Source organism: Lissotriton vulgaris, unplaced genomic scaffold (genome assembly GCF_964263255.1).
Source record: "Lissotriton vulgaris unplaced genomic scaffold, aLisVul1.2 SCAFFOLD_1465, whole genome shotgun sequence".
NCBI lineage: Eukaryota > Metazoa > Chordata > Amphibia > Caudata > Salamandridae > Lissotriton > Lissotriton vulgaris.
In genome coordinates this window covers 208,171-233,775 of record NW_028253733.1, presented here as the reverse complement: position 1 = coordinate 233,775, position 25,605 = coordinate 208,171, and the positions used below count along the sequence as shown (strand labels likewise).

At 49.1% G+C, this 25,605-nt stretch overlaps 1 protein-coding gene across 1 annotated transcript in view; it reads left to right on the top strand.

Annotated features, from left to right (window-relative positions):
- Positions 1-25,605, top strand: part of LOC147660783 (neurogenic locus notch homolog protein 1-like) — a 415,745-nt gene that overhangs the window by 235,058 nt on the left and 155,082 nt on the right. The window contains exons 16-18 of the mRNA XM_086951469.1: positions 4,384-4,503; positions 5,570-5,722; positions 21,393-21,621. Of these exons, the coding sequence (XP_086807595.1) occupies positions 4,384-4,503; positions 5,570-5,722; positions 21,393-21,621 (502 nt within the window). The remainder of the gene's footprint in view (positions 1-4,383; positions 4,504-5,569; positions 5,723-21,392; positions 21,622-25,605) is intronic.

The window sequence follows — 25,605 nt, the reverse complement described above, 5'->3', positions numbered from 1 at the left end:
TGGGGATGCCTGGAGGGCACTTGGTGTCTCTAGGCACCTTAATGCCTGGTCCAGGATACATTTTTGGTTAACATCTAGAGAGGTCTAGACATGGACCACTAAGGTGGCTCACCTACCCCGCACCTTGTCGGACCATGCCTCTGTTCTGTTGCAGATACGACTTCCCCAGAAGCCGCCCCTTGTCTTTTCTTGGCGCTTGCCTTCTGAGGCACTACGTGATACAGTGTTTCATGAAGAAATCAGAGAAGCTATTGTGGATTTTTTTGCTAATGACGCAGGCTCTATGGATTCGCCCTCTACTATTTTGGAAGGCTTTTAAAGTGTTCATCAGGGGTGTCTGTATTTCTAAGCAATCTGGGGACTTGAGGGCTATATGTGGCCTATTAACCCATCTGTAGGCGGACTTGCTCTGGTGGGAGTGAGAGTATTTCCATACTAACGACCCCACTACCTTGGTTCATATTAGGGAGTCATGATAGAACATCGGGAGGAGGCGAGAGGGATGTCCATTATTTGTGTTGCAATGCTGAAGCCAGATGGTATCGAGAGGGTGACCGTCCTCGAAAGACACTCACAGGAATGCTCCATAGACCACGCGCCCCCACCTTTGTGTCTGAATTGTTTTGACGAGCAGTCCACCCCTGCCACATCCCAATCAGATTTACTTCAAACAATGATTCCTTTTACACTGGTTTATACAGGGCCACACCGGTGCTGGGACCAGCTGAGCTTACTGCCCATCTTGATACTATACAGCTACTTTGGCTAGATCGGGCTCATTGGGCGTATTTAGATTTGCCCATCACAGCAGAAGAAATAGTGCAAATAATTGGTTCCATCCCTGGAGACAAAGCATCTGACTTAGATGGCCTGACCACAGCGTTTTACAAAGAATACTCAACCCCGCTGGCCCCGCATCAACCTGGCAATGTTCCAGGAATCCCTCGACGTTTGATATCTACCCCCCTCATTAAAAGAGGCAGTCATAATTATGCTCTTAAAAACAGACAAACAGGCTAGTCTTCATGACTCCTAGCAGCCACTCTCTTTAATTAACAGTGATAATAAGATCTAAACCAAGCTGTTGGCTAGCTGCTTACAGCCACTCCTGCCTGTGATTGTTCAGCCTGGTCAGTCGGGGTTCGGCCCTGGCTGTTCCACCGCACACAATCTGTGCACCACTTTCGCACTAATTTATCACTTGGACCCCAAGATCTCGGCCACTGCAGCCCTTTTAGATGCTACTAAGGAATTTGATTCCTTAGAATGCACCTACCTTTTTCCATTGATGAGCCGCCTCGGCTTAAGTCTACAATTTTCCAAGCAGATACAGCTTCTCTATTCTTTACCCCATGCTAGGGTTTGGCTAAACAGCTTAATATCAGAAACAGTTCATGTTGCTCAAGGCACAGGCAAGGTTGCCCACTGTCGCCGCTCCTTTTTGCAACAGCAATGGAGCCACTGTCGGCATGGCCCTGACAGCACCTTGCGAATAGGGAAATTGGTTTCATCACCAGGCGGCTAGTTGTATCGATGTATGCTGATGACATTATGTTTTATATGCAGGACCCGCTAGAGAACCTGGCTCCCCTCCCACGGGAAGTGGTACATTTTGGAATACATATCAATAGGGCAAAGTCTGTGGGCCTGATTCACAGAACTAACTTAAGACAAAATCCTAAACTTGCTACTTTTGGTATTCACAGAAGGCATTTAGTAGTAGTAGTTAGGATTTTCAGACTTAAGGCAAACTTAAGACAGACTTAACTCTTAAGTCTGTCTTAATACTGTCTTAAGTCTGTCTCAAGTTTGTCTTAAGTCAAACTTAAGACAAAATACTAACTTTACTACTACTAAATGCCTTCTATGAATAACAAAAGTAGTAAGTTTAGGATTTTGTCTTAAGTTAGTTCTGTGAAAAGGCCCCTGTTTTATTTCCCCTTACTGACTGGATGGTGCCCTTCGCTACGGAGTACCCTTGATGTGGGTTTCCGAGCCGATTCGTTATCTTGGTGTGTGGCTGAGCGTGATGCAGTAGAACTATGGCGTGGCAATTACAGTCGTGCAGAGGAGTGGCTGAAGGACTGAGCACTGGTCTAACAGCTCGCATTGCGCTTTCTCTAACAGGTCACATTGCAATAGCTAAGATGATTGTCCTCCCCAAATTTTTATACCTGTTCATAAATGTTTCCCTTAATCTTCGCCCCATAAGTTTTCCAACGTCTGGACACTGGAGGGTACATTACTTACTAGAGCAGTGATTGGCACTGTATGTATCAGGACACTGGAGGGTACATTACTTACTAGAGCAGTGATTGGCACTGTATGTATCAGGACACTGGAGGGTACATTACTTACTAGAGCAGTGATTGGCACTGTATGCATCTGGACACTGGAGGATAGATTACTTAATGTAGCATTATCTGACATGTTATATATATATGGATGCTGGAGAGTGCCGTGCTGGGACAGTATATATCTGGACACTGGCGGGTACATTACTTATTAGAACAGTGGTTGGCACAGTTGTATCTGGACACTGGAGGGAACAGTACTTATTAGAATAGTGGCTGGTACAATATGACCTGCACACTGGAGGGCACATTCCATATTAGAGCAGTGGTTGGCACATTATGTATCTGGACGCTAGAGGGCACATTACGTTTCAGAGCAGTGGTTGGCACAGTTGTATCTGGCCACTGGAGGGCACATTCCTTATTAGAGCAGTGGATGGCACAGTATGTATGTAGACACTGGAGGGCACATTCCTTATTAGAGCAGCGGTTGGCACAGTATGTATGTAGACACTGGAGGGCACATTCCTTATTAGAGCAGTGGTTGGCACAGTATGTATGTAGACACTGGAGGGCACATTCCTTATTAGAGCAGCGGTTGGCACAGTTGTATCTGGACGCTAGAGGGCACATTACGTTTCAGAGCAGTGGCTGGCACAGTATACACCTGCACACTGGAGGGCACATTCCATATTAGAGCAGTGGTTGGCACAGTATGTATGTAGACACTGGAGGGCACATTCCTTATTAGAGCAGCGGTTGGCACAGTTGTATCTGGACACTGGAGGGCACATTCCTTATTAGAGCAGCGGTTGGCACAGTTGTATCTGGACACTGGAGGGCACATTCCTTATTAGAGCAGCGGTTGGCACAGTTGTATCTGGACACTGGAGGGCACATTACTTATTAGAGAAGTGGCTTGCTCAGTATGTATCTAGACACTGTATCTAGACACTGGAGGGTACATGACCTACTAGTGCAGTGACTGGCACATTATGTATCAGGACGGTGGAGAGCACATTCCTTATTAGAGCAACAGTTGGCACATCATGGATCAGGACACTGGAGGGTACATTACTTACTAGAGCAGTGATTGGCACTGTATGCAACTGGACACTGGAGGATAGATTACTTAACGTAGCATTATCTGACATGTTATATATATATGGATGCTGGAGAGTGCATTACTAAATTGGGCTGTGCTGGGACAGTATGTATCTAGACACTGTAGGGTACATTACTTATTAGAACAGTGGTTGGCACAGTTGTATCTGGACACTGGAGGGTACATTACTTACTAGAGCAGTGATTGGCACTGTATGCATCTGGACACTGGAGGATAGATTACTTATTAGAATATTTGCTGGCACAATATGACCTGCACACTGGAGGGCACATTACTTATTAGAGCAGGGTTTGGCACAGTATGTATCTGGACACTGGCAGGTACATTACTTATTAGAACAGTGGTTGGCACAATTGTATCTGGAGACTGGAGAGCACAATCCTTATTAGATCAGTGGTTGGTACATTATGTATCTGGACACTCGAGGCGGGGTTGGTGCAGACAGGTGGGTGCTGGACCCACTGTGGTATTAACATATCCTTTCGTTCCACGTCTGTAAGAAAGAGTCGCACTTCAGGATTTTTGAAGAGAATTAAGTATTTACTGAGTGACGCGTTTCGACAGCACAATCTTTGTCAAAGTCATAGGTATGACTTTGACAAAGACTGTGCTGCTGTAGGTGGGCTCTCCGAGGGTTCAATCTATATGGATGTTTCCAGTGTCTCACCTGTCCAGAGGGCGAAATGTATTGCTTTGTGAACTGAGGTAGGTATATGCACTGATCTGCTAGCCGGTATTGAGCAAACAATATAACGTTATTGGTGGCTTGCGATTCAGGTCGTGCACACCACCCGTTGTTTGAATTGTAATAATTTAAACATTCTTCTACAATTTCTTGTGGTTTTACTAGTTTCAGCTGATCAATGCATGCCGTGAAATTTGTTGTGATGATGAAGGAAGTAGATCATCAGGATGTTGTAGTCATCTAACTCTCGGTGACTCCTCCACCCGCTTTCCCTGCAGGTTTGAACTGTGAAGCCATTTTGAGTCCTTGTGAATCAGAGCCCTGCGGAAACGGAGGCACCTGTGGACACTCCCATGACTTCAGGAACTTCTCCTGCAGCTGCAGCAGTGGCTGGCAAGGTATTGAGGACTACAATGCAATGCAGGGGCCTCAAGCAGGGCCTGGCCACATTCTTAGCAGTGTTTTGAGGCTTCCACCTTCCACAATGGCAAGCAAGATATATATATATATATATATATATATATATATATATATATATATATATATATATATATATATATATATATATATATATATATATTGATTACAATCATTCCTGAACCTCCTGATGCGGCGAAAAGGAACGAGCAAACTCCTCTTAGTAGCAAAAAATAAAATTGTATTTATCTCTACTGCCTGCCATGATGCGTTTCGGCCGGTACAACGGCCTTGATCACATATATATATATATATATACATATATAACAGAAATATATATAGAAAAGAAATGCAGAGCAAAATGCAGTATTTCCTGTGAGGTTACAATGACTCAAAGAGTTGGGAGTTCAGGAAAAGATATGCTAAGATAGAAAGAAAAGAATAGAAGAAAAAAGAGAGGCAGGGAAAAACGTAGTTGGGAGCCAGGACTGGAAGAAGTGGATGAAGTTCTGAATATAATGGAGGGAGAACAGGACAAGGTTGAGACAAGATGAGAAGAACTTGAGGCAACACTGGAACAGGAAGAAGAAGGAGGGGAAGAGGAGAGCAAGATGTATCGGAGGCAGAAAACACAAAGATGTAGAGTCAAAAACAGGAAGAGGAAGGATAGGAAAAGATGGAGGCTGGACAGGAGGAGGACGCACAACAAGAAGTAGCGAAGGGTGGACAGAGGAGGAGCACCGGGAAGGAGATGTGGAGGGAGGACAGGATGAAGCCATGACAAGAGAAGCACCAGTAGAGGAAATGGTAGAACAGGAAGAGGTGCAGAAGCAAAAGAAGAGGATAGGCTGACCAGAAAGACCAGAGGGAAGAAGAAGCATTGGAAGTGAAGTGCAGGAGAGTCAGGAAGGGCTGGAGCCAGCTCAGGAAAGAAGAGGTAGGACATAAAAGGCAAGTTAGGCTAAGAAGAGGAGCAGACAAGAAACAAAGCTGAGGAGGTAGTTATTAGGCCATACTCTTACCTGCTCCTTGTCTCCTGCCTCACAGGTCGCACATGTGGTGATGATGTGAACGAATGTCTGTCCAGCCCCTGCCAGCACGGCGGTCTGTGCAACAACTCTGATGGTGGATACAGCTGCACATGCTCCCGGGGCTACACGGGGCCACACTGCGAGTCTGATGTCAACGACTGCTGGCCAAGTAAGTCATTCATTCATGATCACTGAGGATGTAAGGTTTGTGCCTCTCCGGTGTCCCAGGGTGGTACATGAGTTCCTATGTACATCTTCTAACTCGAAAAAGTGTTCATAGGAGCGTTCACAGTCCACAAATCCACACAAGGTGATAAGGAGTGCATTACACATGTCCCTATTCGCTCACTCAGATACACATTCCTACACTCCCATGGCGCATGAAGACTGTTGGTTTCCTCTGTTTTGATGACATCATGTCCAACACAATGCTTTCTCAGTATTAAAGCTCTATCTTTTCTGCTCCACGCCTTTTTAAATTCATCTACTATGTTTGGAACACTGTTGCCACACATTTTCTGACTTTTTAATATTGGTCTTGTTCAATTGGAGCAGCCATTTTTACAGTTCGGAGGGTTTCTTCTTAGAGCGGCCATCTTGCAAAGTGTGCGCTCTAGTGTTTTTTTGAAACACGATGTGCAGACTGTCCTTTAGCTACTTGAGGACTGCTGCCCAAAGGCACGCTAAAGGTAACACCGTCTGTGCCCGTCCATACGGCTGTTTTTACCTCAGATTTGTTTCGCGTTATACTTTGTCGGGAGTGTCTCATATCAGCAAATTGTTCTTCGTTGAGCAGGATTATGTCCTCCTGAGTTCCAGAACATAAAACCATTTGCCAAATACCTGCCACCCAAAGCTCATTTTCTAAGATTTGGGAGAAGTGTTGCTACACCTTAGTACTAAGGAGATGAACTGCAAACAGTGAAGAGCCTCCTGTAGCCAATGTACCAACCAGGCTCCAGTCAATCCAGAACAATACACCTAGGGGCATATTTACAATAACTGGCGCATCCCAGCAAATCAGCAGGGATGCGCCAGTTATTGTGCACCAAAGCTCCGCCATCATGGATGCCCGCATTTACGATGCGGCGCACCATGGGGCAAAAACGGCACAGATGCGTGGCGCATCTGTTCCGTAAAAGTGACGCATTGCTGGAGTTGCGTCGCAAGCCAGCAATGCTCTGGGGGCTCTATCTAGTTAATGCTGCGTCAATGCAGGCGCAGGGTTTTGACACAGCATGGGCCTAAAAGTGACTGAGTGAAATCTTGTAGATTTCACTCAGCCACTTTTAGGAGGCGTTCCTGCGCCGGGATGCCCCCCCTGCGCAGGAACGCCTACATGTGGCGCAGGGCTTTTCAACATGACGCATCTCCCAGATGCTTCACGTTGTAAGTACCCCGCACCATGGCGCAGGATTTGCGCCGCCGCTGTGTCACAAAAGTGACGCAACGGCGGCGTAAATGAGGCGCAAGGGGCTTGTAAATCTGCCCCCAATTGCCCTGTGATTGATGCATGCTCTCTAATAGCTCATGTGGTTAAGGTGTGCATATGCTATTGGAAGACCACAAGCTGGATTGTTTGTTTGTAACCATAACCTGGATAAAAGAGCACTCTAAATGTAGGTTTAGCCATACCGCATGGATATGTTAATCACCCAGTCAACCGCAGTAACAGAACAGGGGAACGCGGTCTCTTTGAGAGATGCTAAAACATTAACTGTGTTGCTCTCAGCCAGTAATAACCGTTCTGTGAAATTTTAGTGATTTACAGACCAACTGGACCGTCAAAAAACGGTTTTGACTCTCTCCAAGAGGCACTTTCAGCCCCCTACCTTGAGTCAAACTTTCTTATCATACTGGGTGATATCAACATGCAATATGATTACATCAAGGAGACTAATGTCTCTGAGCTGGTAAATATCTGCTTGGTCTTTGAGCCCTCACAAGTTCTAGCACCTACACTTAAAGTGGAGCACATTTTGAATCATATCTGATAGAGACTTCTAGCTGCAGATTCCTTACCTTAGAATATTCTTCAGGCGTCAGATTAGATCCGGAACTTTTTGAGCAATCCTTTTGCACACTGGTAGGTGTCGTCGTTTGGCTGTGCGTGGCATCGTCTGCACAGGAAGTGTTGTACATGTTGCCTATATTGGCATCTTGGGTGGGCGTAGCTAACAGGTTTCACACCACGGAATTCCACTGGGTCACCTCTACAAGATTCCACGCAGTACCACCAGTGGGCGGAAAATATGCATTTTGCACTGCTCACATTGCAATTTCGCTCCAGCAGCGCTGAAAAATCAGCATGAACAGCACCATGTGGTGCACAAGAGCACACGGCCATTCGAGTTGATTTTGCTACAGCTCGACTAGAAAATCTACTTGAGCAGCAGAAAACGTACACTTAAAGCAGCACTCTGACCACCTGCATTAGAAAATGGTGCAAAGGGATGCCAAACTCACTCCTGCTTGCATTTCTGAAGCCTTGTGGGTAAAAACTACCTCTATGCAGTGCGTGCCTGAATTTGACCGGAACTCCGCTTTACAAGAATAACGTGTTTTACCGCCAAATTCAACCAATTCCGTGGGCTGAATGAAACATTCCGCCCTCCACTAATAGGCTTCCTCCCAGCGCGCTGACCTCAATTTCTTCTTTTCTGCGTCATCAGTGTGGATTCGGATCAAGCTTCCCTCCGTCCCTTTTTGACAGCCTTCTTTCAACATTTTGTCTAGTATGCCTTTTTCCCTCTTTTTATTTTTAGATTTCTCTGAAGAAACTCACTGGGTTCAAGCCTCGTAGTGCCTGTCATCTACAGATGTCAGTGACAGACCCCCTACTTGGTGTGTCTATGGTGCCTGGAAAAAGAGCACAACTCTGCGTCATGTGCAAAACTAGAAACCCCAAGGACATCCATGCGCGGGCCATAAAGCTGTTAGCTGCTTGCCATAAGACTCCATGGAAGATCTCGGGACCTCTCCCAGAGTCGCTTGTGTCAGAACTTGTCGCACTCCAGGACTTCTTCAGGTAAGTGTCGTAAGAAGAAGTCCAAGAAGTCGACTTTTCTTCATTTCTCCCATTCTTTGGATGTTGTGAGGTAATGACATCACAAATCCCGACCTCACTCACAGGTGGTTTCTGTGCAGTCACCATCAGAAACTGGGTCCGCTGTGTGCTTCCCCGAATTTCCTTCGGCCCCCACCCAGCTCCAAGAGTTGTTTGAAGCGATGAGCCTCATTTTTGGGGGTTGAACCCCAGGGGTCACAAAGTGCGGTCTGTGGTGTAACCGAGGGCTGCACTGATGCCAGCAGGGTGGCGGCAGGGGGTCCAGGTGGGTTCAGAAGGTCTTAAAAATGTTAAATAGTCAGGCAAGTATATATTTGCAAGTTAATAAATGCTTGCCTGTTTATTTAACATATTTTTCTGCATATTAGTGCTCAGCAACTAAACAGCAGCTCGTGCTGTTGTTCATCGGGGGGCCGCATGTAAAGGTCTAGAGGGCCGCAAGCGGCCCCTGGGCCGTACTTTGAGTATCACTGGTCTAGACACCTCACCGGACACTGGCCTCCCCTCTCCTCCCACAGCGGCTACAGAGGAAAGGGTTTCCTTTGTAATTGTGGTCCGGGGGTGCTGAGATCCTGGGCCTGAAGCTGCCTGTGGTTCAATTTAAACCAAATGTCTTTAAGGAGGTGCTTCAACGGGGGTATCCCCATCAGAACCCTTACTACCATTCAACGAAGCCCTCACTGATGCCCTGCTCACAGCCTGGGCTAAGCCCTGCACAGGCACTCCTGTCCACAAGGCCATTGCTCACCGCCATTACCCGGCTTTCTTGGCTCCAGCTTTCCTCTACCATCTCCCTACTCTTGATAGTCTGGTGGACAAGGCCTCAACTTCTGAAATTAATCTCTGTGCAATCCCTATCAAACCACCGGCTAGGGAAGCCAAGAGGCTAGATTCATTTGATAAGAAGATTTTCTCTTCCGTCAGCCTGGCACTGCGGTTTGTGAACACCATGTGCTTATTGGACCTTGATTCCAATACTTTGTAGGATATGGTTACGCAAGTGATGGCTATAGTCACAAATGAGGCCCAGGCCATACTCTCCTAAGCTATTGCTGATGGCCGAGATGCAGCAAAGTTCATGATCAGAAGCAGAGTCTTTGGTGGCGTTACAACGTCACAGCTGATTGCGGAATACAGGCTTTTCGGAGTTGTCCAAGCCTTGCTCATGGACATGCCCTTCGATGGAACCCACCTCTTCGGAGACTAGACAGATTCGGCCTTGGATAGATTAAAGGACTGTAGGGCCACTACCAGGTCATGGAAGCTCTCTGTGGCCCCACAACACCCACATTCCACCAAACACCCCTTCCCCCTACCGTGACTATGGTAGGGACTCTCAGTGGATGCGACTCCAACAAGCCTTGTGGGGTATAAAGCCAGAGGTCTGCTCAATTTGCTTACCCCATCCAAACCTCACGGCAGCCTCAAGGATAAAGCCTCCTTATTTTGCCCTTAATCCAGCATGGGCATCCAGTTGCAGCAGAATCCAATGCCGTCTCTACCAACGGTGGGAGATTATGATTGATAAATGGGTGCTCCTGATTGTCCAGCAGGGTTACACCATCTCCTGCCAACACACCCCTCCATCCCCAGATCGGCTGATAGAGGACCACCTTGCGCTCTTGTGACAGAAAGTAATGGCCCTTCTGCCCAAAACAACTGTTGAGAGGGTGCCACTTTCAGAAGTAAATTATTAAACCCTATACGACGAATTCTAGAAATTGAAGCTTTACTTTCTGATACCAAAGATAGATGGAGGCCTCCTTCCTATATCACATCTGCACCCTCTCAATTATTTCTTGAATTGGAAAAATTCAAGATGCTCACCCTGGCTCAGGTCTTATCTGCCCTAAACCCTGGAGACTTGATGGTAGTGATGGCCTTGCAGGACACCTATTTCCACATCCCTGTCCTGCCTGCTGACAGACATTACCAGCAGTTCACGGTACACCAGACGTGTTATTAGTTCGCTTTGCTCCCCTTTGGAATTACCAGTACATCTTTGTTGTTCACCAAGTTGATAGCCGTGGTTGCAGCACATCTGTGGAAGTGAGAGGTTCCAGTTGTCCCCTACCTCAACGATTGGCTGTTAAAGGCAGGCTCGTCCCAGGCAGTTGTCTCCCACCTCAAGATACGCAGACCTCTTGCACTCACAGGGGTTCCCTATCAATGTGCCAAAGTCACACCTGATTCCCTCTTAGATGCCCCCTTTCTTCTGAGCTATTCTGGATGCAGTTCAGTTTCGGGCTTATCTTCCGAAACAACAAGTCCAGGATATATTCAGGCTAGGATTCCAATGTTTCAGCCTCTCTCCTGGATTTTGGTGAGACTGACACTGAGGCTGCTTGGCCTCATTGCCTCTTGCATCCTGTTGGCAAAACATGCCAGTTGGCCTATGCTGGAGCTGCAGTGAAACATGAATACCCAGTGGGCACATCAGTGGAATCTCTCCGATATCAGAGGGAACAGCAAAAGACCTTCAGTGGTGGTTCAAGGACCGCCATTGGATCAACAGCAGAACTCTTTCTCTTCCCCACCCAAATCTCACAGTGGTGGAAGATATGTCACTTCTGAGTTGGGGCGGCCACCTGGGCGAGGTGGAGATCAGAGCCTTCTGGTCTCTGGCGGAGGCTCATCTAAACATTAATCTGTTTGAACTAAGAGCAATCCAACTGCCATAGAATTCATTTCTTCCTTCTATCAAGGGTAGGTCAGTTCAGGTGTTCACATACAACGCCATCGCCATGTTCTCAGGACACCCCCGCGCCGCACGGCCACCAGCTGTGTGTGCGCCCCGCCTCGCTGCTGCCCGCAGCCTCGTTGTGCCTGCCTCGCTGACCCCTGGCCCTCCGCCGTATTTGCGTGTGTGTAATTAATCGTATTTTCTCCTATTATCATTTGCCTTCCGCCGTATTTGCGTGTGTGTAATTAATCGTATTTTCTCCTATTTGTTATCATTTGCCTTCTGACTGTTTGTCACTGCTGTCCCCTTGCACGTTTTTGTATTCACTTTGTTTCTAGTTGTTCACTCCCCTGTGCCCGCCCGTCCCGCTCCCCGCTTCCCGCCGCCGTCCAAGCGGCCACGCCCCCTTTTCATTTTGTGCCCTCCTCGCTCCCGCCTCCCAGCTGCTCCTCCCTCCCTCCCACTTGGCCATAAATGGCGACCGCGCGGCGCAGGTGAGTGTGACCTGTTCTCAGGACACCCCCGCGCCGCACGGCCACCAGCTGTGTGTGTGCCCCCCGCCTCGCTGCTGCCCGCAGCCTCGTTATGCCTGCCTCGCTGACCCCTGGCCCTCCGCCGTATTTGCGTGTGTCTAATTAATCGTATTTTCTCGTATTTGTTATCATTTGCCTTCCGCCGTATTTGCGTGTGTGTAATTAATCGTATTTTCTCCTATTTGTTATCATTTGCCTTCTGACTGTTTGTCACTGCTGTCCCCTTGTACGTTTTTGTATTCACGTTGTTTCTAGTTATTCACTCCCCCTGTGCCCGCCCGCCCCGCTCCCCACATCCCGCCGCCGTCCAAGCGGCCACGCCACCTTTTCGTTTTGTGCCCTCCCCGCTCCCGCCTCCCAGCTGCTCCTCCCTCCCTCCCACTTGGTCATAAATGGCGACCGCGTGGCGCAGGTGAGTGTGACCTGTTCTCAGGACACCCCGCGCCGCACGGCCACCAGCTGTGTGTGTGCCCCCAGCCTCGCTGCTGCCCGCAGTCTCGTTGTGCCTGCCTCGCTGACCCCTGGCCCTCCGCCGTATTTTTGTGTGTGTAATTAATCGTATTTTCTCCTATTTGTTATCATTTGCCTTCCGCCGTATTTGCGTGTGTGTAATTATTCGTATTTTCTCCTATTTGTTATTATTTGCCTTCTGACTGTTTGTCACTGCTGTCCCCTTGCACATTTTTGTATTCACTTTGTTTCTAGTTGTTCACTCCCCCTGTGCCCGCCCACCCCGCTCCCCGCTTCCCGCCGCCGTCCAAGCGGCCACGCCCCCTTTTCGTTTTGTACCCTCCCCGCTCCCGCCTCCCAGCTGCTCCTCCCTCCCTCCCACTTCGCCATAAATGGCGACCGCGCGTACGCGCAGCGGTCACGCGCAGCGGGCGCGCCGATTGTGCGCCGAAGGCGCGCCAAAGGCAAGCCCGTCTGCGCCCGTCTGCGCCTGGACCGCGCCCAGTGCCGGAACCCCTGGTCCCCACCGATGCAAGTCGACCCGCCAGACCTACGACGCCACGGCCATCAACGCACTCAGTGCCGGCCGAAACCCCACCTGCTGCCGAGCCGTCCCAAGACGCATTCACGGACCCTTCACCTGCACAACCTGCAAGTTCTCCTGCCTCCGAACCTGCACCACACCCGCCAAGCCTAACTCCAGCAGCGACCTCAAATGCATCCTGCTCAACACCCGCTCCGTCCACAGACACGCCGTGGAACTCTGGAACCTCCTCCACACAACATCACCAGACATTGCCTTCCTCACTGAAACATGGATGAACGCCTCCTCAGCCCCCGACATCGCCATCACCATCCCAGATGGATACAAGATCATCAGGAGGGACCGCGTCAACCAGACTGGAGGAGGCATCGCCATTGTCCACAAGAACACCATCCGCATCACAACCGACGCTGACGACACCCTCGCCACCGCCGAGCACCTCCACTTCCAGATTCACACCGACCCAAAGATGACCCTCAGAGGCACCCTCATCTACCGACCCCCGGGACCATGCACGCAATTCAGCGAAGACATCACGGACTTCATCAGCCCACACGCCCTCCCCTCTGCCGATTACATCCTCCTAGGAGACCTCAACTTCCACCTGGAGAACAACAAGGACCGCAACACCGCCACCCTGCTGGACAACCTCCCCAACCTCGGCCTCAAACAACTGGTCAACACCCCCACCCACTACGCCGGCCACACGCTTGATCCCGTCTTCTCATCCAGCAAGCACATCAGCTTCAGCCACTCCACCGGACTCCACTGGACCGACCACAGCTGCGTCCACTTCAGATTCAGAAAAACCACAACCCACCACCACCCGCAACAGGTTCCTCACAGGAGCTGGAGCAAGATCACCGCCGACCGGCTCACCACCTCCCTCAGCCAGAACCCACCTGCCAGCACATCAGACGCCAACGAAGCAGCCCGCAACTTCACGCACTAGCTGACCGCCTGCGCAGATGACCTCGCACCATTGAAGAACCCACCCAGCAGACCCAGAAGCAAGAAAGCCCCCTGGTTCACCGACGAACTCAAGGACTCCAAGAAGACCTGCCACACCCTCGAGAAAGCCTGGCTCCTCGACCGGACCACTGACAACATGACCGCCCTCAAACACGCCACCCGCAAGCACCACCAGCTCATCCGCACCACCAAGAAGAAATCACTGAAGGAGTGACTGGACAACAACGCCCACGACAGCAAGGAACTCTTCAGCATTGTCAAGGAGTTCTCCAACCCCAGCACCGGCAACAACAACATCACCCCTTCACAAGATCTCTGCGACTCCCTCGCCTCGTTCTTCCACCGCAAGATTGCCGACATCCACAACAGCTTTGGCGCACCATCCACGCACCCAACCACCAAACCAACGAACCCTACCGCCACCCTCCGCACCTGGACCACGGTGACCACCGAAGACACAGCCCGCACGATGAACACCATCCACTCCGGCTCTCCAACCGACCCCTGCCCCCACCACGTCTTCAACAAGGCCGACTCCACCATCGTACCCCAACTCCGGGACGTCATCAACACCTCCTTCAACACCGCCACCTTCCCGGAGAGCTGGAAGCATGCCGAGCTCAGCTACTGAAGAAACCAACAGCGGACCCCACCGACCTCAAAAACTTCCGCCCCATCTCGCTCCTCCCTTTTCCTGCCAAAGTCATCGAGAAGATCGTCAACAAACAGCTTGCCACCTTCCTCCAGACGAACGGATCCCTCGACCCCTCGCAGTCCGGTTTCAGAGCCAACCACAGCACCGAGACCGCCCTCATCACAGCCACCGACGACATCCAAGCCCTGCTCGACAACGGGGAAACAGCGGCACTCATCCTCCTGGACCTCTCCGCAGCATTCGACACTGTCTGCCACCGCACCCTAGTCCAACGCCTCGACAACACCGGCATCCAAGAGAAGGCACTGAAGTGGATCATCTCATTCCTCGCCGGAAGAACACAGAGAGTCCGCCTCCCCCCGTTTCGATCCGAGGCCACCGAAGTCATCTGCGGCATCCCGCAAGGATCATCACTCAGCCCACCCTCTTCAACGTCTACATGAGACCTCTAGCTGCCATCGCACACCAACACAACCTCAACATCATCTCCTATGCCGACGACACCCAGCTGATTATCTCCCTCACCAGAGACCCCGACACCGCCAGAACCAGCCTACACGAAGGGATGAAAGACGTCGCCAAGTGGATGAAGAACAGCCGCCTGAAACTGAACTCAGACAAGACGGAAGTCCTCATCCTGGGACCATCACCCTCCGCCTGGGACGACTCCTGGTGGCCCCCAGCCCTGGGCACCGCCCCCAAGCCAACAGACCACGCACGCAACCTGGGCTTCATCCTGGACTCCTCCCTCTCGATGACCAGACAAGTCAACGCCGTATCCTCATCATGCATTCACACCCTTCGCATGCTTCGCAAGATCTTCCGATGGATCCCGCCTGAAAACAGGAAGACGGTCACCCAGGCCCTCGTCACCAGCCGACTGGACTACGGAAACACCCTCTACGCCGGAACCACAGCCAAGCTACAGAAAAGACTCCAATGCATCCAGAAGGCCTCCGTCCGACTCATTCTGGACATCCCCCGACGCAGCCACATCTCCGGCCACCTGAGGGACCTGCACTGGCTCCCCGTCGACAAGAGGATCCCGTTCAGGCTCCTCACCCACGCACACAAGTCTCTCCACGACCTGGGCCCCAAGTACCTCAACGACCGCCTGACCTTCTACACGCCCACCCGCCAGCTACGGTCTACCAGCCTCGCCCTCGCAACCGTACCACGCATCCGAAGAGCCACCGCCGGAGGCAGATCCTTCTCCTACCTGGCGGCCAAGACATGGAACTCCCTCCCCATCCACCTCCGGCTGACCCAGGACCACCTCGCCTTCAGGAGACAACTCAAGACCTGGCTGTTCGAGCAGTAGCGGACCCCTTCCCCCAAGCACCTTGAGACCCTTCCGGGTGAGTAGCGCGCTATACAAATGATGTGATTGATTGATTGATGTGGTATTGCAACAAGCAGGACATGATGGGGTTATGGACCTTTTGTCAAGAGGCTCTGCTTTTCTTGACTTGGCTGGAACACCAGGGCATTCCCCTAGTGGCTCAACACATGGCAGGCTCTCTGAACAAGAAGGCGGTCAAAATTCAGCCGTCAATGCCTAGTGCAACTCACAATGTCAGCAATTCTGCATGCTGGAGTTTCCAATGCAGCTCTTGTTCGGAGACACTTAACGGCTCAAGTATTGCCTCCTGTATGTCTTTCAGCCAATACCGCTCCTGCCCAGAGTGCTCAAGAAGATCAGGAACAACTGGACCCAAGTTATTCTTGTGGATCCTCCCGAAGTCTGTACTGTTATTCAAGGCAGCCAGGCGACACTCCACCAAAATGGTATACGCCTGCCGCTGACACAAATTTGTGGCACTTTATGTATCAAAAAGCACTGATCCCTATCTGCTCCTCTCTCTCAGTCCTATTATTTGCTATTTCTTTGGCCCAGCAGGGCTCTGTTCTGGACACAGTTAACGGCTATCTTTCAATCATTCCTGCATGTTTGCAATTGCCAGACCAACCTTCCTTATTTAAGTCACCTGTTGTGGCAACTTTCTCAAAGGTTTATAACACCGTCCCCCCACCACGTGCCATTCATCATGCCCCAATGGAACTTGAACCTGGTCCTCAATTTCCTGATGTTCACTTCTTTTGAGCTGTCACACAACTGCCCCCTTCGTTTATTAACCATAAAAGACTGCCTTTCTGGTGGCTATTACATTGGCCAGGAGGGTCAGCAAGATGCAGGCGCTCTCGGTGCACCCGCCATATACTACTTTGTGACCTAACAAACCGGTTCTGTGAACACGTGCCTCATTCCTTCCGAATTTAGTCATGCCTTTTCACATAACCCAGATGACCACTACCTTTTTTGCCCCGGCCATCTTCCTTGGAGAAGTGTGGCTCACTGGTTAGAGGAGGCAGACCTGGAAGCAGAGGTCAGCCTGGGACCAGGGTTCAATTCCCGGCTCGGCGGGGTCTTGAGTCCTAAAAATGTCCATGGACTCGACAATTCTCGCTCCGGTGCCTACTTGATTCATGGGTTCACACTCTGCGACTCTGGGCAATAGCTTGCTTAATCTCCACAACAGCCCCTCGCCTGCCGGGGTTATCTCACAGGGGAATACCAGGACGGGTTCCCTAAGCAAGCGCTTAGAAACCGCTAGGTGATTTGCGCTATATAAATTCCTGTACATTTACATTTACATTCCAAAAAAGAGGAGAGACTCCACCGTCTGACTAAAAAAAAAAGCATTGTCATTCTACCTTCACTGAACAAAAAAATTCCAGGTGGATGACCAACTCTTCGTAGGATACATCGTGGACAAGAAAGGGAAGACTGTACAGAAGCAAACCATCTGCATAAAGATCTCCTTGGCATTGGCCAAAAAGCATCCTTCTCAGGGCTTGTGCACTCATTTTACCAGAGTCAAAGCTTCAACCACAGTGTTGGTGCGTGGAGTTCCAGTCATGAATACCTGTCAGCCTGTAACACAGGCTTTATTGCACATGTTAACTAAGCACTACTGCCTGGACAGTCAGGTCCGTCGGGATGGGCATTTTTTCTGTTCAGCCCTGCAGGGTATCCTGGTCTAAGTTCAGTTTGCACACCCACCTCCTGGGAGGCATTGCTTGGATATCTATTCTAGGGTAAGGAATCTGTGGCTAGAAGGCTTTATCAGATGAACAAGTTACTTACCTTCATTAAAGCCATTTATGGTAGAGACTCTAGCTGCAGATTCCTTACCGACCCTTCCATTCTCCCCACTCCGGGACCTGATTACAGAACGAGGGCTTCCCCTGTACAAAGAGCCCTTAAATCTCACACCAGTGAATGTGCTTCATCGTGGCTCTGCGCTCTTGCCCGGGAAAGTCGCAAAAATTTACTTATGTCAGTGCGCCAAGGTGGTGCCTATATTTTCCAACCATCTTACTGCTAATTCGCGGTAGTATTGTCATCTTTTTCCTGTTCCAACGAGGAAATTAACAAAGATGCAGAAAGACTATAGCACACTACTTGGGGATCTGTCCCTTCTACAGGATGATGAGTATGACAGAGCAGTCTCAACCGAGACACTTTTCGAGTCAGCACTCAATGAGTGGCTTGATTCATTGTTAATATTCAAGTCTCCAAAGGTATAACTATCAACATTACAGAGGGCCTGAGACTACCAACAGCCAATTGCTGGTCCATAAAATGTGTGGTCTAACGACAAAAAGCATGCATTGCCTAGTTTCCTTAAAGACTACACGTATGATGCATATGCACCTGATGATGTTGGCATGTCCTCTGATGAGGATTAAAATCAAATGTGTGAAATGACCAGCGACCGGCATACCACAGAGACAATCCCATGCAATGAGGAGACTTTTTCAAGGGATTACTTTTCAGTGTTTGCTTTTTATGCCAAATATTTTTAATTTGGTCTATTTTTATCATCATTGGTATGCTAATCACCTACACACATCTATCTTTAGGACACAATTTAGGCAAACTGCGTTTTTCCATGAATTGCTCAAAGCAAAATCCCTACATGTTAAATGCGCCCCATGACGTCACATTCAGACATACAAGCTGGAGATGACGTAAAGCCCCAAAGGTGTAACTCCATTTTGAGTAGGCCAGACTCCATCTTAAGTAATGGGAGCCACCATGTTTCCCCAATGTATGCAGAATCATTGTAATATCTGCCATTGAAGCAGATGTCGTCTGACCTTATAACTGCAAGAACTATGAAAGTGTCAAGTAATTCAGACAATGGCTTAGATATAACACCTGAAGCAACATCAGTCTGGGAAAAGTGTCCTGTTATCACAATGTCAAGGTCACAAAAGAACACGCTCAGACATATAGCCAAAACAGTGTAGTCTGAATTTATGTCTATTTACCTTACATGATCATCAGGATATGTCTGGGACATACACCTTGATGCAAACTATGTAAAAAAAATCCTGAACTTATGTCAGAAATTCCAATCCTTGATAAAAGATGGTATAAAAAGAATGCCACCTGACCATTTGCCAGAGAGGTTCTTCGACCCTGATTATCGCACAAGATACTGCCGAAGACGGACTTTATTGCTGTCAATGCTCTGGGAAAATGCTACATTGCACTTTATGCAGATAACGAGCTGAGTCCGCAAGAAAGAATGCTTCTGTGGCATGTTTTCCTTTCACAGGGAACACTGCCTTCACATCTTTGATAAACACAGCTTTTTCTGTCAACAAGGCATGCCATGCAATGCATCTCCCTAAGAAAGTCCAGATGGCAAGTTCTACTCTCCATGCTCGCCTAGTATAACGCATAGAGGTAGGTTTTAGGGCATCAGGTTTTTAAATGACAGAAGTGTTAGACCTTTTCGTGTTATTCTTGTTGTGTCGCAACATTCACTCTTGCTGTTTTTATGATATCTTGTGTGGTTATTTTAGAAGTGCTGAGAAACAGGTTCACCTTGTTGCAATAAGTGCTTTTAGTTAAAAGTTTCTATTCTTCTTAGTACCATTTGTGTGTGTGTGATATTGTAAAGAGTGAAATACGTTTGTTTCCAGTACCATGGTGGCCCAAATCCCATAGTAGGGTTATTAGTAACTCAAAAGCATTTGTTCCATTTCAACAATGTATTAGGTGGGATTCTGCAGGGCTACAATAACCTGTCTTTCACATTCAGCCCTGTTGCATTGAACCCAGTTCACATGTGTCACCTGTGGGTGGAGAAGTAAATCTTGTAGAGCTGTGCCAGAGTCGTAGTTTACACAACATCAGAGCTGCAGCTGCAACCTCTGCATTAGCTAGAGGAGTCTTTCATACAGCTACGTGAGCATCACTGCACACATTTGCCAAGCACTACTGCCCCAACAGTCAGGTCCAGAGAGATGGGCTTTCTGCCTATTCTGTCTTCCAGGACTTCTTAGTCTACAATAGTCCACAGTTTCACCACCGGGGAGAGAGTTCTTTGGTTTCTAGTCTAAAGTAAGGAATCTGCAGCTAGAAGTCTGTATCAGATGAACAAGTTACTTACCTGTGGTAACACTTTATCTGGCAGAGACTCTATCTCTCCCAGAGAAGTTGAACAAAACACGTGTGCAATTTGACTTATAATGTTTTTTGTGGTGTATGCACTGCTTTGTTGATGTGCATTTTGACATTACTCTACCTGTATTTGTTGCTGGGCATGAAATACATTTGGTATGTTTTAACCCACGTCAAACTGTGTCCTGGTGTTTGTGGGGGAAACAGCTAAGGCTGCTGTGGTGTCTCATGGTGTGCGCATGGCACACTGATCCTCCTGTGTGTAGATTGGTGTTGCTTCTCAGTTTCTTATATTCACTACCATTACTGAAATATCCATCTTGAGATGGTAGCCTTCTTTGTTGATTTCTATGGGAGACATTCTCATACAAGGACAGGGTGGCATTATTTTTTAACTTTTATTTAGCATTTTGTAGAAGAACCTGACACACTTGTCAGCATCATTACAAGTATCGGAGAAGACACTAGTATGGGAGGACTTGGCTTATGCTGCTTCCTAAAATTATGTAGAGGAAAGAGACAGGGGAAGATCATCATTACTCGGGAGAGGACCGCTGTCTCTTTGCCCCCTCCTCCCCAAGCCACACTTACGAATAAAAACACCATAATAAAGATAATACATTCAAATGGAGTGGGTCGCTCTCTGGCTGAGAGGGACTGTACCCAGATGTCGGAGGCCCTCACTGTTTTCGACATAGTACGGTGTAGGCCCCCATTCTGTTTTGATTACATATTTGCGTTTACCATCGAATTTCTCCATCCAGTCCCTAAGTATAGCTGTAAGCTTCTCCATAGCGCATTATTTTTATAAATATGTTCACCTTAAGAGACTTCCTTGACATTTTTAACAGAAATTTAATATGTGTATGCAGTGGCGGCTGGTACAGAAACGGGGGTGATGCGGTGGGGGGGTCTCTCCTCCACTTTGCTTCCTGACTCCCGGAAGCAGGACGCACACAGGCTCTCCTAAGCCAATCAAAACACTGCTGTCACTAGCATGAGGGCAGCGTCGTGATTGGTCTGAGTTGCCTGGTTTGGCACTCAGAGAGGGAGTGGGGACCTGTGCATGTTCTCCACCCAGGCAGTGCAATGCAGCTGGGTGGAGGACATGCTAAGTGCACGACTTTTTGGCCGGCCCAAGACAGCCAGCCAGCCAAACCGTCATGCACACTTAAGTGCACCAACCACTTTTTCCCTTGCTGGCTGTGATGACAGCCAAGCCTGTCCCGCCCCAAAACTGGCCATTGTGTTATTAGTGTTATTATCCTCTTATTTTTCCTTTTGTGTACTTCTGAAAAGCAGTGGATCGACTCTCTGCCGCAGTATGTATGGATAAGTGGGTGTCCTCGGCATGAGATGTTGGGGGATACCTGGTGCTTTAAAGAAAAAAGAGGGTGCCTACAGCTAGAAAAGTATGGATGCTGTACACGTCTGACTTTTGCTTCTGGTCCCACAGATCCTTGTTGGAATGGCGGCTCTTGCGTGGACTTGGTTGATGCCTTCACCTGTACCTGCCCCCCTGGATTCCACGGCAAGCGGTGCGAGCTGGACATAGACGAGTGCGCCAGCCGTCCGTGCCTTTACGGAGGCACCTGCGCCGACTATGTGAACTCTTACACCTGCCAGTGCACTCCAGGCTTTGACGGGGTGCACTGCGAGCATAACATCCCAGACTGCACAAATAGGTGAGTGAGGCCTGTCAGGATGGAGGCAGGGAGCAGGATCGTGCCTGAGATGGTGCAAGAAAGAGGACTGGAAAAAGAGGAAAGGAGAGACATGTGGGACACAAGCACACGAAAGCAAGATGGAGTCACAGACCAGAGTCATACGATAGAGGGGGAAGTTAGGTTTTCCGCCTTTACTTAAATAAACATTTGTAATTTAGGCCTCACACATGTGAAAGTGAAAGGTCCCATTGCAGCACCCTTTTGTAGGACAACGCATGAGCTGTCTATTATGAGATGTAGTGTTAGCTTACTGTGGGCTTAGAGCCCGCCCATTGCTTACCATTGGTTGGCTTCATTGTCACTCTCATTTGCTTGTTTCCTATTTGTCAGCTTGTGTGGGTTTACCTTCCTCTTGTGTTTGCCCCTCCATGGACGCATGGAGCATGATTCGTGTCCTTGCACTGCTCATTTTTTCTTTTGTTTGAGTTGTTTTGGCCCTCCACAAGAGTGTATGCACTCCAGCGGTTTCTGTAGTATGCTTTTCTACTCCCCACACTACATGTTGCACTCTCTTTCTCTCTTGCCTGTGCGCTTCTCCCGGTGCTCTCGCCCATTTACTTTTCCTCCCCTGCTTCATCACACTGCTTCCCTCCCACCTGTGACTCCACGTTGCTTCTGCCCCGCCTTCTGTGTTGCTTCCCCTTGCCCTCCTGTTTCTCCCCCACTCCTTTCCCTGTGATTCCCCCCTGCCATCAAATTGGTTCTGACCCTCCCCCCAACATTGATATTTCTCACCCATTGTTCTCCTTTTGCACTTGACTCCGAGAGAAGTTGAGGATATTTTGATCTGCTTCTCCAGGGAGCAAACAATCTGCAGGGATTTTGTATCCACCTCACCAGGAAACAAATATTGCAGCTCCATTCATTGAGGTGTGCAGTGAGGTGGCATGGACAGGGGTGTTACAGTTTAGAAGGTCACGTCCTCGGCTTTCTTTCACCAAAGTTCACAAATCCCTCCCCTGACACATAACACCGGTTGTGCTGCTGCTGTCACAGAGCCCCTGTAGAGTGAGTACCGCAGAGGAGCAAAGCAGTTGCTCATTTTCTGCTCCACAAGTTTGAGATTTGACTCGAAGAGCTCCACAATTTTTAGGTCTTGCCTATGAGAAGGCTTTTAGCTGCTTGTAGGCAAAAGCCTATTGTGGAGAAAAGAGCCTTAAATGGGTCTTTAGAAGGGGCGTGGCCTAAGTAGTTATGGGTGTGGCTTAAAAGATGTAAACTACTATCCTGTGATTTACACTGTATGCGGCCTGACCAGCTTGTAGGCGCCACTTTGTGAGTTTGGTGTTATTGCATACAGACATATCGCACAACAACAAACATCTGCCTAAAGCAAACCAGACCTGTTGGCTTTGTGGGTGTTTGTTAGCAGTTTGATATAAATGATTAACAATGATTTTGTTGTAAAGAATTCGAATTGGTAATTATGATTGGTGATATGTGACGATCATTATGTGCACCCTGGAGAGAGGCCAAAGATTGGATGAGCATGCAATCTGAACACTGTGTGCTCCTCTAGCTCTCCCTGCATTCAGCCTCTGCTGCTGAGCTCTCAATCGTGTTGCATTCTGAACACGACCCACAGCCTATGATAACCTTTCAAAATCGCCAGGAATAGGAGGTGCTCTATATATGGCAAAAGCAATTGCAAATCAAAGCAATTCAGATACATTAATGGCATGAGTACGCTTCGTTATAGGCCTTCACTGTGCCGTAGGTGGGTGGTGTGTGTTTTTTTTATTTTATGTCATTGTATGTCCTCATAGCTTCCAAGCTCCCAGACTGCTTATATGCAGATTTGTGAAGTGGAGAAGTGTGGCTCACTGGTTAGAGCAGGCAGACCCTGAAGCAGAGGTCAGACCCGGGACCAGGGTTCAATTCCCGACGCGGCAGGGACTTGAGCTCAAATGTCCACAGACTCGATAATTCTCGCTTCGGTGCCTGACCTAATCATGGGTTCACACTCTGCAACTCTGGGCATTAAGCTTGCTTAATCTCCACAACGGCCCCCGTGGCGGGATGCCTGGCTTTCACCTTGGGGATGCCCTGTAGGGGCTATCTCACAGGGAAAAGCCAGGACGGGTTCCCAAGGCAAGCGCTTAGAGACCCCTGGGTGATAAGCGCTATATAAATCCAATATACAATACAATACAAGTGGCATGTGCATTGGGATATATTGAGTGTTTTTGTGATTTTCTTATGGTATCAGGATGAAACTCCACACACTCTTCAGACAGCTGTTTCAGCTTGTTCTATTTTGACTTCTATGGCTGACAATGTTTTCTCCTCATCTTTGAGCCAACTGAAGGTGCTCCACCTTGTTTTCCATTGATCCCAAACAGATACAAGCAAAGCTGTGTGAAGTGAGGGGAGGTGCAGTGACTGATCTATGTTTGTTAACCCAGCACTAATTGCTTTATTAACCTTCCTGCTCAAATTTGATTGGAAATGCACTGTTTGTGCACTCTTTTTTCACAAATTTCTTGGGGTAGAACCCCCCCAAAACCCCCGTAGGTTGTTCAGGCTCGCTCGCCGCAGTGCAGTACGACAATAATGTTACGCTTCACCACTTTCAAATGTCACTAGCCGCCACTGGCCACAATGGATCCCCCACCGCAGCTGAAACAAGATCAAGATCACCGAAGGCCAGCTTATCACCGCCCTCGCCCACAACCCACCTACCGACAACGCTGAAAACTGACACAGCCGCCCGCAACCTCAGGCAATGGATCGACGCCTACGCCAACACCCTCGCCCGATCAAAAAACGTATAGACAGAAAGACCAGCTGGTTCACCACCGACCTCCTGGAGTCCAAACGGAGGTGCCGAAAACTCGAGAAGAAGTGGCGCCATGAGCAGACACCAGACAACCACTCTGCCCTCAAGGACGCAAGCCGCAAGCACCACCAACACATCCGAGCCATAAAAAGGACCTATCAGCGTATCAACAACAGTGCACACAACAGCAAAGAGCTCTTCAACGTCGTGAAAGAACTCTCCAACCACAGATCCGGCACCAACGACATCCCACTCTAGCAAGACCTCTGTGACTCACCAGCCTCCTTCTTTCACCGCAAGATCGCAGACATCCAAGACAGCTTCAACACCCAGACCCTACCAACTGCTGCTAACACCACTGATTCACCACCTCCCAACCTCACCAACCTCCTGGTCTCCTGAACCCACGTCAACAACAACGATAGCATCAAGACTATGAACACCATCCACTCCGGCTCACCATCCGACCCTTGTCCTCACCACATCTTCAACAAAGCCAACCGCATCTTCGCCCCCCAACTCCGGAAGATCATCAACAGCACTTTGGAGACCGCCACATTCCCGGAAAGCTGGAAGGACGCCGAGGTCAACGCACTACTCGAGAAACCCACAGCGGACCCAAAGGACCTCAAGCACTTCCCGCCCATCTCCCTGCTCCCGTTCCCGGCAAAGGTCATCGAAAAGATCATCAGCAAGCAACTGTCCCACTTCCTTGAGGAGAACAACATCCTGGACCCGTCGCAATCAGGATTCCGCAGTAAGCATAGCACCAAAACTGCCCTCATCGATGCCACCGATGACATCAGGACCATGTTGGACAATGGCAAAACCATGACCCTCATCCTCCTGGACCTCTCAGCCGCATTTGACACCGTCTGCCAACACACCCTATGCACACGCCTTCACGACCAGGTAGACGTGACAAAGCCCTGGACTGGACCACCTCCTTTCTCACCGACAGAACCCAGAGGGTCCGCCTCCCCCATTCTGCTCGGAAGTCACCAAGATCAGCTGCGGCGTGCCCCAAGGATCATCCCTCAGCCCCACCATGTTCAACGTCTACATGGCTCCACTCGCCAACATTGTGCTGTATGAATGAGTCATTTTCCTTATGTGTGCTGAAGACAGGATGCAACATACACTGCAGCAGCTAATGGCTGCTG